The sequence below is a fragment of the Dermacentor andersoni genome, chromosome 10, assembly GCF_023375885.2.
Source record: "Dermacentor andersoni chromosome 10, qqDerAnde1_hic_scaffold, whole genome shotgun sequence".
NCBI classification, from domain to species: domain Eukaryota; kingdom Metazoa; phylum Arthropoda; class Arachnida; order Ixodida; family Ixodidae; genus Dermacentor; species Dermacentor andersoni.
Window position 1 is genome coordinate 44,968,216 of NC_092823.1, and position 17,621 is coordinate 44,985,836.

A 17,621-nucleotide genomic window follows, 5' to 3' on the forward strand; every position below is an offset into this window, starting at 1 on the left:
TCCATCACCAAGGACTCCACACATATACATATATATAATATGATGTATGGCAAACGATCTAATGAAATAAAAGAAAATTACGTAGAAGAGGTTTTAATTTTACAAATAGAGCAAATACTTAAGTACGAACTGTGAGCTTGTAGAAGCCTTAGGGAGGCAACAGGCAAGAAGACCTACGTCGGCGAACAATAAGACGACATGCGTTGTATTTCAGTTACCAACCGCGAGATTACTTCAGGCGCCTCGGTATGTCGCTTCTGCGAGAGCGCTTTGTGAGTTGCTCGTCCTTTCATTGTCGTCGCTTAGTACGCTTCCACATTACTCCATCGGAACAAAAATCAATTTGAGAACTTAACTGATAGCCAAGCTTTAAAATCTGTAAGAGCCTACTTCTACTCTGACTTGTACCTAGCGGAACGACATAATAATGATAAATAAACTAAAGATTGCTTAGCGAATCAGTGGTCAGGAGTAGCCTTCTAGTTTTTGTGTTTCTGGAGACTATGGACGTAATTGCCAATTCTGGCGACTATGCTGAATACATTTTTTTTACCTGTTTTGTTTGCCCTAATACAGGCTTGCCTATTTAAGCAGGAACCCGTACCTCTTCTGCCTTTTGGTAGGTGTGTACTAGGACTCAGCGTTGCTTCAACGATATCATCAAGGGATCGTGCCATATTTTGTGGTGCTAGGCACCAGTTCTTTAGACTCTTCACGCTTACTTTATGGGTAAACAGAACATCCAAACTGTGTCGAGGTGTGCTGGGCTGTGACTTACGCGCCTGGGGACGTGCTCCGCTTTGGTCACTTTCGGCGGCAGGGTGGCCTCGGTGGCGGTATCGCCGGCAGGCGCGCGCTGATTGCCTGGTTTGCAAAACGGAATGACGTAGTGCTCAAGCAGCCAATCAGCTGATCCGATTTTGCTCAACCAGCCAATCAGGGTGCACGTGCCCGCCAAAGCGATGGTAACGCCCAGGTGGATCGTCGCAGAATACGACCCCTCGGACAACGTTCCTTTGCGCTATAATGACGGTTGTGCAAAACGCACGAGAAGTACGGAAATTTATTCTCGCTCTATCCGACACCTAAACTATTGCGGCATTGATTTACTACCTTCACTACTTCGTCTACTCACTATTCGTTTACTAAACTTTCACCCGCTCATGTGAGATTTATATAAATTCGCGCTTTATACAATACCTACGCATGCGTGCCGTAAACGAAAGTGCCGTATGCTACACAACTCTTATATCTATTATCCCAACGGGATCCTACACATTATTTAATATGGTAGTTTTTAGGCATATGTATTCCTCAATAAGGTATCACCAAGAACGTGTAAGAAAACAGGTGTTTATTGGAAATAAAAACCCTTTACTAAGGCGTAGGGCAAGGGCAAATGCAAGGCATTTCCCATGGACCTGAACCTTGGTACCCATCGAATATTTATCCCATCGCGTGGGGCAGATATGCATGCAACCCAAAAGAAACTGAACATGTACACGTGTGGCAATACACGTGTACATGCAGACAATACGGTCATTTCAATTGCGCAGCTATTCCTATTGAAATTTTCAGTTGCATTCCGCGCTGTTCTTATACGTGCAAGAAAGACGCTACCATTAAGGATACTATTGTACACTAGAAAGGCTAAAATGCGGTGACAAGAGTACTGTGGTTTCGTATGTACGTTAGAAAAAGCGTTTCAAATATGCTTCCCTAAAAACGCGTGCTTTCCGCAATTTCTTAAAATGACATCTGATAGAACTTACCCTGTTAACAGGAAGACAGCGTCAGCGTTACTGTAGAGCTCACGATTTTGAGTTACGTAAGTTTGGAAAGAGGCAAGGGTGCCTTGAGCGTGAACGTATCTTGGATCCCGGGTCACTCTCCGTAGAAACCATTCTTGTTCACTCTGAAGATAATTAACAGTAAAGGTATGTGCGGTTAGAATAATAGTTAAGCTTTTTGTTATTTTAAACGGGAGACAAAAGAGTGTCGCTGAAGAAATTATAATTTCGATTAGAATTATTCGATCTCACAACCGAATCATTCTGTCGCTTGCTCGCTTTTTTGTTCGTCCCCTTTCGTTCAGGCTATTCGCATACATCGACAGCCATCGTCGATGGTTTGTGTATAATTTTTATAATAACTCGGCCTATGGAGCATAGCGGTTAGGTTTATTTAGGCTATGGAAGTATTATAAATAATTTCCGAAAATGTCTGACTTAGAGCATTCACTTCGCTTTTTCTTTTTGCAAACGTGGATTCCTTACAAATGCATCTATATTCATACTGTTCGTGTTTTATAACATAGCACGTGGCTCCTCTTTACGCTATAGGCTGCCGTGCAGCATGCGTACGCCCGTAACACATCACGTGGGTGCGCGGCGTTGAGTGACTGTGTTTTCAGCTCCCGGCTGCAGGATGAGAACTGGGCCACACAACGATGAACACGTTTCGCAGGCACTAAATTATGGATGGGGACCGTGTCAATAGCAATCGCATATGAGTGTATTAAGCCTAAAGTCACACATTGACCTAAGCTTTTGTAAATCTAAGGAAGCCTATATATTCAGGCAGCATTTGCGTTACGTCGTTGTGAGGATAAGAACGTCGGGGATTTCCGTCGTAGTTTTTAAGTGCAAGCGCAGCACCGGCTTCGCCCGACTATGTTTCTTGTTCTTGAACAGACGTCATCGTCTCAAGTTGGTTTTGTCCTGTCCCCAGTATTCGTATTGCCACATGTACGACTAAGTGCGTTCTGCCTAATTTTCTATTTAGTTGTTTTCGATCAGCAGACCTATATTCTACGGCTCATTCTGCTCTACCTGACTCAGCGTGCTTCTGGGCATTATCTGTTTGTGACATATTCCGAATAGGTCAGAAAGTAGGATTTTAGCAATTGTCGTATGCCAAGCTATGACGGAACATCTAGTTTCCAGCATTTTCCCAACACAGAGTAGTTATATATGCCACGTTTACAGCTGTGCCTTACTGTACTGAGCGCCGAGCATGTCAACAATTAAAGCGCGATTGAACCGGGCTTGAATGGTGAACTAGCGCTCAATGACATGTTTGAACATAACACTCTTCATTCCACAAGGTTTCCTTTATGAATCACTTTTCAATTGTTGATACTTTACAGTCCGTTATTCCACTTGTTTCAGAGCTCCACGTCTGCGGGCGCGTGCTTTATCCTTCTGAGGGCGCTGATTTGTCATGCGTTGCAATCCAAGGGGCGGCAGAGTTTCTACTAGAGATACACTCGGCGTCCATAAACCAAGGCGTAACGTAAAGCCATTCCATATTGGTTTTATTCCAGCCTCTTAACGTAAAATGTTGGTAGCAACTCGCGCAAACATTAGGCAGTGACTCACTGCGTTGTTTGAACCCTCCTTTCAACTACTCTCTTCGTTTATAGGAGGTCACTCTTGTTTCATTTCAAAGCGAATAACACTGCCTACGTGGACAGGTTGCCTAATAACTTGCCTCTTACTCAGTAGGCTGGCTAGTGGTGAGGAGCGCGCACAAGTGGAGTGGGTTTCGGTGGAGCCGAGTTGTGCAGTGAAAGTTGATAATCGGTCAAAAGAGGGTAGCCGGCGTCTGTGATTGGTCCGCTTCCACGTAGTTTGCGGCGGCTAGTCTAAAATTGTGGCAGCGTGTGGCGGTGAGTGAAAACTCCGCTAAAACGGATCGTCGGCTAAAAAGGGTTAACTAAACGATGTATACGTGCCGAAGGATCTCCATAACGTAATACGGCGTCGCAAAATATAGTTTCTTATTCGAAGAGAAGTATATTCTCGCTGATAGCTTCTAGTAACCACTGTCAGAACGACCGGCGGGCAGCCACCTTCTAATCCGTTCGGAATGAGGCAGTTCTACGGCTACTCAACAAAATAAATAAATAACACTTCAGTTTTTTTAGCGTCACAACGAATTCTTAGCGTGTGAAGGTAACGTTGACTGGATGCGTTCTGGTGGTTTTGTGATGTGGCCTGTCAGACAGGAAAGTCGGCACAGCCCAAAATGTTTCGACCAATAGCGTAGGGCTAATAGCGAAAAAGGCGTACAATCCGTAACATATATTTGCTTTTGTTTGGCCTCACCATGCATAATCAGTGCGTACACGTCATATAAGAAAAGGTGTCTCCGCAGTTTACGTGACCACCAGTGACAGACAGGCGGAGTGAGCGTGGCCTCAAAAGTTTTGACCAGTAACGGCGGGCTAATGGCAGAGGTGCACTAGAAACAGGTTGGAATCGTTTTACGTTGTAACACTCAAGGTATGTATTATCCTTCTTGTGCTCCCGAAGCAAGTTCCAACAGAGAAAGAGGCTTAATAAACTAAATGTCACCGTGCTGCTAGTGACATTGAACATTCTCGCATTATTGTTAAGCACACTATAGACAGCAAACTGAGGTTAAAGTTAAGACAAGGGCAGGAACCTTACAACAAGCAGGACGAACCCGCGATGCCACCAATACTATTGCACCAAAGTGTCGTACTTTAAACGTTGTCACTCACGCCGACCCGTAGCTGCTACATTAGCGTTTGGCGTTCTTACATTCGAAACAACGCTTGAATCATGTGCCTCGCGCTGTGCCATCGTGTTTGAGCTCTCGCAAAGAGCCCCGAAAACCGAAACGTCGACACGAGTAACAAGGCCAGCAATACACAACTGGAGTACACAGAAAGCGCAAAGACATTAAAAAATGTATTTACATGGCATATAGCGACCGAATGTCCTGTAATGCTATGTAGAGAGGAGATTCATTGAACGTATAGTCCAAGGAGTTTGGCACGTGCAGGGTGCCTCGTGCCAGGTACTTAAGACTGGGCAAGGAATCAAGGGAAAAAAACGTACAAAAGAACAAATCTCCTGCCACCAGGTGCAGTGGTTATCGAACTGCCATATATTCTCACACTCCATCATATTTGTGTAAAAATGTCTCATTCGCGTATCTGAAAATTGATCTTGCTCTGCAGTTGACTGATCATAATGGCTATTCTTGGGTATTTGTGCCGATGCTTTGACAAAGCGCGCGACGACAGAAGCATTCGCTCTTGGCGATTAACGCGAGTGAGATCATGGGGCTACACACTGCCACATACTGGCCCTAGTATAGATTTCTCTCTTTCTGCCCCAACACCTCTCTACTAGCACACAGTCGCCTTCTCATGTGTGGTAGTAGAGATTTTTTATTCCCTTCCTCGAAACAATAAACTTACAAAGGGTTTCCGCGCTCAATAGCTCTTTTTATGTACATGTGAAAGCTGCAACAAGCGACTTGGGCAACACAGAAATAACACGTCGCGACACGCCTTGACTCGTGTGATGCTGCCGAAGGTCCCTTTTTTGGAGCAACTTCTCTAACGAGCACTGCTAAATTAGATATCTGATTGCCACTCTTTAGCCAATAAGTAGCAGACAGTTCTGATGCTGCTCAGGTATGCCAACACCGCACACATGAAATTCTGCATCTTGATAAATTTATTCTTACCAGTTCGCACATCGTGGTGCCACGGAAGCCTGCAAATGCAACAAACACAACGTACAGAGCACCGAGCTCACGCGGAATGTTTTCGATATTTCCGCGGTCGTCGCTAACCACTAATTTTGTTCATACGCAATACCATTCATGTACACATGCGTGAAACAGTCCCGTAAAGCCATATTATACGAGTTGCGAAAAACGTTTGTTACAGAAAGGTCATCATGAAGACATCAGATGGAACCCCAGGTCTGTAAGAGCAGAGTAATCGATAGTAAAATAAAGTAGAACGGGGCCGCATAGAAATCACATCGCGCAGACCATGAGGAATTGTCGACATGGGGTTGGATTCATAAAGCTTTTCGTTCGTCAGTTTTGCTTCCCATTGGCCGGGCCCCTTCGTTATAAGTATGTGTGATACCATGATTGACTTTCACCTGTCGTTATGAACACTTTTAGTGTAAACAAACAAACAAACTGTTGTTGTGAACAAGGAGATACGAATTGTATGTTTCATATCTCTATTGATGTTGTACCACCTGCTGCTTGGTCTTCTAACAAGCACAATGTGCTTAGATTGACCAGCAAACAAGGTCTGTCAAAAAATGTATTCGAAATAAACTGCTTTGATTTGATTTGAACTCTCTGATTTGAATCTGACTCTGAAGGCATAATTTAACTAACAGAACTTTTATCATTTCTCTCTCGTACCACAGCTTTCTTTTTCTTTTTAAAAACTGGGTAAGGATTCTTGATTATGCAGCAGAAACGCTTACCGTTGTAACCTCCAGTCCGACAAGTTTGTGCTTGACTTTTGGATCAGTAACTCCCAAGTACCTCAGGTTTATCTGAGAAAAGGTCACGTTTGTGAGGGCGTTGACGACACATAAAGTATGAGAATAAGCGTAACAGCACAATAACCAATGAAAGAAAATGTACGCCATAAAGAAATAGTTTTGTTCTCAGACGAAACCGACTAAAGGTTATACGGAAATTATGTCCTCGTTTTGTGTTTCTCGTAATGAAATCATCGGCACTGACTCTTTATGCCTAGCTGAATCAGAGTATAGAAAGCAGTTTCTTCGTACGCATTCTTTGTGAAAGTTTCCTACTCTTTAAGAGAGTCAATTTTCTTTAGGCCACTATACTTAGAATTCATGGCCGTAAACGCTCTCTTGGAAGTGGCTGCTAGAGACGATTCAACCTTATGGCAAGCAAACGCTCAGAAATTCTCTAATAAATGCACGTTTAAATGAGCATATCGAAGATCTCTTTTATCATAAAAATGTGCTGTGGCTATTGGCTGGCTGTTCCGTAAAGCGGTTTGTTTCTAAGCGATAGACGGTTCTGAGACAGGGCGCCCCTCACCCCCAAAAGAAGAGAGAGATTTTATTTAATGAAACGTAGGGAGTTTGTCGTTAGCTAGTGTGGTCAAGCTTGCTACACTGCTCAAGGGAAAGTGGCCAAGGAAAATGAAAGAGAAGACGAGTGCCAATAAGGGAAGAGTACAGGCAGGCTAAAGGCAGGACCTTGCTGCAATGCTAATGACACGAAGGGACGTAGTGAAATGTAGGCACGGACCGATGTTATCAAGTTGAGTGATGTTCTCGAATTGTTCCAGGATATCTTTCAATGAAGATTGTTGCGCGTCTTGACAAACGACCACCGACGCCGTCGAAACGTTCGTAAACACCTGCAGGACATTGACAAGCACTGAAAGAATACACTGACCCCTCATTCGCGGGCGTACGAAAGGCGCGTGAAACAGGAGCTTCGTAAGCTGCAACGAGCGAGTCGCGTACGGGAATCAGCTTTAAACCGGACTTGACAGAGGGCGTTTTGAAAGTCAGAAACAAGCATGGCGTATAGATTTCATTAGATGTTTCAGCATGCTCTGAATATTCTCTTTGCCTTTTGTTTCAGTCCCTTTTCGGCTGTGAGCACCGCTAGATTTATCAACTTGTTCATTGTATACCTCGTATATAGATTTTCATTGTGCACCCGATACTTAAACACGAGGGGAACGCGAAAATGCTCCTTACAGAAGCGTCCTTGCCTTCGGTTGTGGGAAACCGGTCCCCCTATTCTGCGACTAGAACCACTGAGCCAACGTGGTAGCGTTATGTAATTCAGAAGACAGGAGCTACGTTGCGCCTTCATTCGCAGCATATTATAGACAAGCTAAAGGTGCTACAGAAGTGTTGATCATTTTAAGGGGGATTTTTCAAGGCACCGCGTAAACCCACCACAGTAAGCATGCAGCAGCTTACATATCGCGCATTTTGAAAGTGACAGAGAAAATTGATAGATGTAGTGAATGTTAGTTATAGTCACTGTCGCTGTCAAAACGCAGTGTCATCTCCACACTGAAATCTTACTTGATTCCTCAAGAAAAAATGGCATCTTGCGTGTTAGTTACTCGTTTACACAAAGGCAGGCACCAGCAAGGAAAAATGCAACAATGCTCAATTAGAAAAGCGCGCCAGATGAAGTGGCTATAGCCTTTACAAATTCAAGTTTCCTCTATTAAATTCTGCTGCAAATTTCATTTAATTTAAACTACGTGGATACAATAATACGTTCTGCATAGAGACTGCCGAGTCGCTCAAATTTCCCAAGGCACGTCTTTCAAGTTTGCAGTTGTTTACATAATGAATAGGAGTGTGCAGAAAATATAAATATGTGCTTGCGAGGTCGCACATGGCGTTAAAGCAGTTTTAACACCAGGCTCTAGTGACACGCGACTCACACGCAGAGAGCGGCGCCGAGATGCGTAACGTGCTCCTGTCATTTCGTCACTTCAGTGAAACTACTGTGGTGGACAGCTTACAACACATAGATTTTTATACCGCAGTCGCGCGAGTCATGTCCGATTTGTGCTTGAGCCCGAACGCAATCTAATTTCCGGATCGCGATCGGCTCCTTCGAGAAAGCTACGGCAGGGAACCAATCGCAACGAAGGAAATCGATCCCGATTGGGCTCGATGGCGATAGAAAATGCCCTTTGTGACTAGGACATAAGTCTTCGCGATAACCCTCTTAATGGGGAAATCACGGTCCACAATATTGGAACCAAGCGTGGTCTAGGTTTCTACTCTGAACGTGGCACCCAGAGAAGGGTTTTTTTTCCATTTATCGACATTTTGGGGTGAATAAAACTGCAGTACGAAAAGACCCGCATATGTTCGATAAAACAGCTATACCATTAAATCCCTCTCCACTATCGCTTGCGTGCGGTAGTAACCAACAGACACATGCTAACTTAAAACCGTCTATATGCACAAACATGACATGCCGAGCGAGTGCAGTAATTGTTTTGTAATGTCACTGGGCAGGCAAATTTATTTCGCTACCTTTGTTTTAGAGAAAATACTTGTTACATCATTCGAGTTTCGTCAGTCACATTGAGAAACTTACTTGTTATTCTTCTTCTTGACTAAAGTTACAGAACAACTCTGTCGCGGACTAGTTGTTTCACACTGAAGAACTGACGGACTGCGTATAATACGAGGAGGGCGCACAGAAAGCAAGGACAGAGCAAACTGTGCTTTCTGCAACGTGTCTTCCCGCCTTTCTTTTAGTTTGCGCAGTGCGCTACTTGTTCAGTAGTACAGTTGGCAAAGTGAGAAGGTATTATAAGGAACTAAAAAAAAGAAACAGAAGTGAGCAGTGTGGAAATTCCGCTATCTCCTAAGGGTGCTTGTACTAATGTATCTACTTACAGCATTTACGCATATGGCGACATATTTAATGATGTTGGCGGTACTGCTGAAAACCTGTGCGAACAGGGAGTCCACCACAACGAAAAGCTCGGGACGTATAGTTCCAGATGATCGTTCCGAAATAGGGATACTTTCTGAAATGAAGATAGTTTAACTGGATGATCAGCAAGAATTTGATGTTAAGGCTGTATGACTGGTTCTGCTAAACCGGACGTACCATTTCTTCCAATGGCGCCGTTGAAAGCTCGCAGGGTTGGATAGGCAGCGACTTCTGTAAGGGATAAATGATCTTTCGGTAATTAAAGCCTGAGAGAGACGACAGCTTCGTACCGTAATCTCCACTGTCACTAGTTAGCTCGTCTTGAATTTCTACCAGTTGGTGCGCAATACGGCCATCGGCACTCCGTTCGTGCGTCGGAAGCGGTGCGATACGCATTCGTGGGGCGACTGTGCCTTCCTGCAGATAGAGTTAAGTCATATTACTGTTTACGTAGTATTCTTAGTATTCTTAGTTTACTTAGGAGCACTACTTAGCTACACGTATAGTTCAACGGATATTAGTATAAGGGTGATGTTCATTCTGAGCACAGCTTCTAAGAGTACGGAAAGAAGGAAATGTGCAAAGGCAGCGTATCTCCAAACACTGCAAGTGCAAACTGCAAGAGGTTCAACTCATTATTTACACGTGTTTTGCCCCTGTACTTCGCTAGCCCTTACATCTCACAATACTTGATTGACAGAGCGTGCTTCCGGCTTTGGAATAAAACAAGCTGCATTTAACTGATTGAGGAGTCACTTTTTATTCTGTCAACAATATGGGCATCTGAATGTTCTAGTGAAAACATCGCTACAACTTATGAGTCCATTCACCTGGTGGAGGCTGCATAAAAAACATTAATCTGAAGGGGCAAGGCGTGTCATTAGAGGGTTTTAGCGTTAGTATTTGTCATATTTGAACGCTGTAATGACAATGTGCTAGTTATTTTCTAGCGAAATGGCGCAAACCACCCTGGGGGATCACCCATGAATGGGGCGGTGAAAAAAGCTGTTATCAATTCTTCTATGAAAGTAAGGTGACATGAAATAAGTATCTCGTAAATGAGATTTATAGTGTGCCCACTGTTACATATATTAATTATGAAATATCATTGTATTACAGAAAAAGGTTATTCGAGCTTAATAAGCATTAGGAAGAATTTTGGCATGCAGTTATTTTTGCCTCACGCAGAAAGAAGCATAGGGCTTAACAAACTTTCCTGCGGCTGTAACCCAGCCTGGTAGCCCCCCAAAAAAAGACTTAATGGCAGAATGAAGTTCAGGTCAAGCTTTTGGAAGGGTTCTTCTAAAATATTTTCCTTTGAATATTGAACCAGTGGCGTGTTCACTCTCATGAGAGTTCACTATCATTACATAAAAAAAACAAAGGTGATATGGCCAGGCCACACCTGTGGACATAAAGGTTCAGGTGTGGGACTGGGCACCGATGTCTGGTAACCGTTGCTTAAAGTTTTCTAGTGAAACATCATTTGGTCGTTCCAAGGAAAATTGAGATGTAGGAAATCAGATAAAACAGGAGTTAATGTGTGAAATTATTTCTAGTAGTATATTTTCGGAAGCGGTTCACAGGAATGAAAGCTGACGTAAGTTAAATGGGGATTATAGGACCATCGTGGGATGGCTACTGCGAGTTCGTTTAAGGCTAGAGATTTGTGGCCTGAGCACCCATATTAAACGAACCAGACGTAAATGCCTTGGGAGAAGAGAACAGGCGGTTTCTAATGAATTTTACAATTTGGACGTGGTTGCTCAATAGCAGAAAAACAGACGATCAGTTATAATTACTGCTGATGACAGAGATAAGGGTAATTTGCGTAAAGCTAGGACAGTTGCCATTACTTCCACCTGAGAGATACGCGTGAAGTGAGGTAGCCGAATGAAAAAAAGCTCAATTTATATATGGTCATACAATTCCCACACCGTGTTTCCCTTCACAGATGGAAAGATCAGTGGCTATGACTGTCTTTGTATCAAGGCGTGTAAGGTGGTCTTCCAATATACTATACAGATATTGATGGGGCAAATGTTTTGCATAATATGAAAAAGTGTAAATAAATTCAATTTTAGCGACTAGAACAGATGTATTTATTAAGGCCACTAAGCACATGTGAAAATTCAATGGGTACAATAGTTTTGTACCAAAACAACTTCAGGGCAACGCGAGCAATACTATGGATAGTTAAAAATGCGGTCGATTCAATAATCAAAACATATTGTGATCTCCTCTGGGGTGACGTGTATGTCTTTAGGAAACTTCATACTTTCAGGATATGAAATCGCATGAGAAGACAAGGCAGGCGTGCTTCTTTATATATCATTAGCGACGAACTTGGGAAGCCCAAGATATACACCTAATTCCTCGCGTTCTAGCAGAATCGTACATCAACTTTCCTACGCCTGTCCGCCAGCAAACAAAACGCAGCCGAACACTATTATCGGCCGAGCATACAAGCAATAGATCATAATGAGGGCATGCCGACGCAATCCTAGTCAGTTGCTACTAAGTGTACGCAGCATTCCTACTGCGCGTGCTCCCTTTTAGGTAATGTGTTCTACATGCGTGGAAACCAATTAATCTTTTCGGTGTACATTACTCACGCATATGTAAGGAAATTCACCTGCTGGATGCTCTCCCGTTGATAAAGAATCGCAATTTCCACAGGAATGCTTTGAGGAAAAATTAGAATGTTGCATTTCTGATGTGATAAAAGAGAGCTTAATGCCACCAAGCCACAATTCTATGAGGGTGTTATAGGTCTGTAGAGTTTGGAACAAAGCATGTAAATCTACCGATACAGCAAAATATGAAATGTCGTCAATGTCACCGATGGATGGCGCAACGTCATTTTCTTCGTTCAAATGACTGGGATGTACTCATTTCTGCAAAGGCAACTACAGACGCATACGCCCGTATGTCTCTTATGTAAATTAGTATTCTTCTGGTTTCAACAAGTGCACTGCGGTTGATGCGATAATAAAGAGAAGAAGCAAGGATTGGATTACTGCAAACTTGTGAACCGGAATGCCCTGAACGAAAGACGACCAAGTGTACTTTCTTAGACAAGGTAAGCTTAATGTTTGAAGTTACGACATTCCTTATCATAACATCACGTGTGAAACAATTGTCAAGACGCATCATGAATCATTGGCGAACACAGATAAATGCTTTCCATAAAATTTGATAGTTATAATAGTAGGTATTCAAATAAAAGCAGGTAGTAAATAGACTTCAAACCACTCTAAGGCCGCTGTCGTAGGAGACAGTAACCGACGCCATTGATGCTTCATCATGGTAAAGGTCATCCTCAAGGTAAGGTCCGCTCATCTGCAAAAAATTAGAGCGAGCGACAGGCTTTCGCTATGACTGGTCTTGCGCAAGCATGTGTCTTGTTTCAAAAGGTACAAGATTTACTCACTTACATAGGTGTGCACAGGTATACCGTCGGAGTAAGTCCTAACGAGGAACTCTCTTTCAAGAACCGAACTCTTTTTAAGTTTAAGTAGAATGTCGTCTGTTATCTTCAGCAAGCGGCCACCATTTGCTTCACGGCTCCGAAATAACTCCGGGTACACAATTCGGCCACCTGTGTGAACAAAGTGAACGACTGCGTAGTGTCATTTATACCTATATTATAACAGAACGCTACTGTATAAAAAAATGCGCTTCTTTACAAAAGTACACTCCTACAACGCCAGAAAGTCACTCTTATAGTGAGAAGAGGCATTGTAAGCAAGAAAAGTTCAAAAGAGCGAAAGCCGGTGGCGACGCCACCTTTACGGGCTCGCACGAGCCCGCCTTGACGTCACAAATTTCGATGGGCGTAGGCTCGGGCCTAGCTAGTTGCTCATCGGCGCTCATGCACTACACTGCGTTATAAAGGAGCCAAAGGCCGAGCATGACACGTTTACTACTCTTTCAGTGAGACACAACGGCACAAATCAGATAAAATACTTTGAAATATCTGACGTCACACTGACGTACAAGTACCGGGACGACGGCAAGAAATTCTACAACTCGCATATCGACCCTAATCATTGTGGGAAAAATCAAGGCATAGCTGATAAATTAGCAAGAACAGAGTTTTCATAGATAATTTCTAAACAAATTTTGTGCATCCCTTTGGCGCCCCTCTGTCGAAAAAAATTATCTCAATATACGCTTGGTGCACCGCAGATATATGATAGAAAACATCATCGTTGGCATATGCACTGCGTTCAGTAGTAAGGAGGAACACAGTCACAACAGCAAAAGTTACTCAAGTTGTGGTTATAAAAATTTACATTCACTTGACTATCCTTAAATGATCTGAATGAGAGAGCAGTATGACTTCTTTGACTAATTGGTTGCGCCCATGATCCGTCACGCAGTACATACTCACGAATCCTTCACGACGCTAGCTTAATCCACCTTATGTCACCTTGCTCTAATTTGTACCAACCTTAATCTACTTTAGTACACCTTCATCCACCCTTTTTGTAGTTTGTACCAACCTTAATATTTTATTCTAGCTCATGTCACTGTTATTCACTTTAATTCGCTTTACTTCACTTTACGTTGTGCCAACTTTACACGAAATTGTTCTATCTTTAATTCACGTTAATTCACTCTAATTCACATTAATTAGCCGTAATTATTACTATTTACCATCGTAATACCATGTACGATCTCCAGTGGCACTACTGACGTCATACAATACGCTGATGACATCACTTTGATTTTGGTATCACTCGTTGCGGACAACGCTGGCTTTTATGCCTGATGCGACGTGTAATGCTTTCGCATTACTAAGTGCAAATCTAAAACACTGTTATTTTTTTACTTCTAAATGTTTTATCACTGGATCATAATTGCACCTTCTGACACACCTACTTCAACTCTTGAGCCTTTATTTCTGCATTTTAGTGCCTCGACTGTACTGTATTTTGTGCAAGATTACTTCTATCTTCCTGAACATCAGAGTTGCACATATAATGCACAAATATGTGTCGATTTTGTGCTGCTGTTTCCAGAGTTATCGCGATAGATTGTTTCTTGAACGTAACTTCACTAGCCGTGAGCTGGAATGTTGGAGTAGTTCAAGTAAAGCTGTTAATTTATTTTCAGCACCGCTGTCTGGACCTCGGGACAAACAGGCAATCATAATTGAAAGGTACGAAACCTTAAGCAATACCGACAACACGAAAGACACGGTTTTCGTGCATTCTGTGACTCCGAAATTTCTTAAGCATGTTTGTTTCACCGGCAAAGCTGTCGCACGTGAGTGACTCTCGACTGAAGAAGCAGGAGGAGCAAGCTGCGGGCGGATCTAACCTTGCAGAGGCATGCCAGCAATTGCTCTATCCGAGCGTCTCGCTGTAATGGTAAACTTCAACACTCGGAAGTTAGACCTGTAACTATAAAAAAATGTAAGTAGTAGGCGAAGCACCTTTCTATATAAAATCCAGTGTCCTTGCGGGAAGACTAATGCCTCCACGGTAGCACGTGTAGTCACTTTAAGCTTTTGTATGTCATGTAAAGTGTTGCACTCTGTCATCAATTCGGGCATTCTGGAAGAGAATCCTTTATATCACCATGGGCTTTGCAGAAACAACACGTTGGTGAGGTCGAAATTCCTATTTTCTTTGGCCAACGTGGCGTTCTCACTGATTAGGTGAAAACATGGTGTAATAAGGGCACTTCCAATCCTCTAAGTCCCTTATTTACGCAGTCTTTGTGCACTTTAGTGCTTGGTGTGGAAGAACATCAGCATGTTCATGTCCGGACAGGCCGATGTGTGGCGGAAACATGGCTGGAAGTTACTGAAAGTCCAGGTGAACTCTCAAACTTCGTAGATGCTTCATGTTCTGTGAAGACCTCTGCAAGCAACTGTAACGTGAAAATTTCGCAGTAATGTCTGAACTGCTGCATTTCATTACAATAACATTACTAATGGTTTTACTGGGCAAGATATACTTTTCTGCAAGGCGGTTTCAATCGCCAATTTTTCGCTTGCTGCACTAGAAACAACCCGCTCAAGCCAGGCAGCCAAGAGGCTTCCGGGGACAGTGACACCAAGGCTGAAGCACTAGACTCTTGTTACACGCCAACAGAGTCATCGGTGAAGACATGTAAGTATATACGCCTCATCTAATTGCTCGAACACTAAAGACACAGTCTGAGCCGCAGGTGTAGAGGGGAACCTTTATATGACATTCTGCAGACCTAAATGACCATGGCGGCTCTGATGGCTTTCTTTTTTGTGACAAAATAGTAAGAAATTCTCTGAGTGTACTTAGAGCAATGAATGCACGATATTATGTTCTTCTTCGGTGGTGTTGGAGCAGAACTCTTCCTGTGTCCGTCTTACTTAATTTACAAAGCGGCAGCACTAGCCTCTGTGAAGCGACCAGATGACGAAATAGTGATTGGGACTAACAAAGGACTTATTGATTTGCGTTTGCATCTGGTAGCCGCAGGGTCACAGACTGAGTGTCATACACTTTAGTGTAGCCACTGCGTACCGTCCCGCATATCGGCATGTCCTCATCAAGAAAAAAAAAAAACTCAAACGCCTTCACACGAAGGAAAATCAAAAGTTACGTCCAGTATTCATGCAGGTTAGTTTTTACTGAAGAAAAGGTCAAAATATGTGCAGAAGTCTCCGTCAACCCATTTATTTTATGTATGCTTAAAATGCATTAATACCCATGATTGTATTGCACAGCAAATAAAGGGCCATCAGAGGTGCGCTCATGCTGTAGGCTCCGTCATCGCTGCTGTGACGTCCCAGTATGGACGTCGCAGGCATGGTCCGCGCACCGAAAGGTGCACGTGATCTTCGTTGAGTGCGAGGGCAAGTTCGAGGGTGAGCCGTACGAAGGTGAGCCGTACGAGGGCGAGAAAGTTGGTGCCTTTTTTGTTAGGTGCTTCATGTGTGCCTTTCCATATTGCTTATTTGAAACGTTATATTCAACGTTTTATATGCTTCCCCTATCGGTGATTCCAACATTTGCTGTGCATGGGCTGCAAATTTTACACGCAAGGCATGGAAAGGGTGGTTCCAATGTGCTCTGCATTGGCAGTTGCTTCATTCGCGCAATCCGCTTGGTCTTTGGTGAAACCTTAAAGCGGAAATTTTAGGAACCGATACAGAATGGCATATCAACATTCAAGCATTACCCTCGTGTACTTCGAGCCGTTTTCACTTCTCTCTAAACATCTAGCAGCTTGCGTCCAAAATTTTTTGCTCCAGCCCTTGAACCGGGTAATGGCGTTGGCCAAGGTCTCTGCGACGACCCTGAGTTTTCTCACTCTGTTTTCTAAACGACATTTCCGCCAGAACGGATATAAAACAGGGGGGCACGTCGATTCTGACAGATTGCACTGAAAATGTTGCCATTAAAATACACGCTCAAATTAGCATAATACGGCAACCATCATAACTATGTTTTGCCTTCAATTTGTCGCCCTTCAATATTGAGCAGTCACCTCCGTGTAGCGATCAGAGTGATTAAAGTGTGTTATTAAAGCTTGTCTCTCTGTCGTTCCTATACTGTCACACTTCAAGTAATTTTCGCCCAGCTAATCAACAGGCATGCTTCATCAAGGCGAACATTCGACTTTCTGTTCGTTTCCGAAACACTTTACAGAAGAGCGAAACAATAATGAAAAGCCACAAATGGACGCAATTTTTTGAAGCATCTTTCACACACCACTCCGATGCTACAGAACGTAAAGACGACTTCCTTATTTGTTATTTGCACATCCAGTTGGGCTCAACGTAAGCTGTATTCGTTCAAACCCCCCCCCCCCCAAAAAAAAAAAAGAAAAAAAATACACAGACACATGCCGGTGAAATGCCCGAAAACAATTACTGTAGCGGGGGTTGCATACCGTTCAGTTGAGAGACCACCGCTCCTGCAATATCCACTAAGGCAATCAGCCAATAGATGTGGTTGCCAGCTTGTACGTACATTCTGTTGCAAAAAGAAGAGAATACGGAAAACAGTGCGGCGCTTTCTTCTGTAACACTTCGGTGGAACTTTATGTGACTGAGAACGTCTCGTGCATACCGCCAACACACGTTTTTTCTTTTGTGTTGTCTTGCAACCTGCATTGAAATGGGGCCTAGCTCAATAGGTCGCATTTACATGCAGCCCAAAGGGCAGGAACAGTCCCGGTCAGATCAGAATGCGCGTCATTTTGCCAGGTGCAGGTGCAGTGTAGGCAAGCCAGGCCTACATGCAGGTTCACTAGCTGGACCGATATTTCGGGCTAAAGACCGCGAGGTACCACGCGCCTTTGCGGTAGATGGCCCAAGCTGGCGGCGTCGGGTATGGTTTCGCTGCTGAGGTGACGTAGAGATG

The 17,621-nt window shown here is 43.4% G+C and overlaps 1 protein-coding gene across 2 annotated transcripts in view; it reads right to left on the minus strand.

Annotated features, from left to right (window-relative positions):
* LOC126543105 (uncharacterized) overlaps positions 1–17,621 on the minus strand; it is an 84,297-nt gene that overhangs the window by 23,925 nt on the left and 42,751 nt on the right. For both annotated transcript variants that reach the window (XM_055062235.2, XM_055062236.2), the window contains 2 exons: positions 6,273–6,344; positions 1,773–1,915 (listed from right to left, as the gene is read on the minus strand). In XM_055062235.2, the coding sequence (XP_054918210.1) occupies positions 1,773–1,915; positions 6,273–6,344 (215 nt within the window). The remainder of the gene's footprint in view (positions 1–1,772; positions 1,916–6,272; positions 6,345–17,621) is intronic.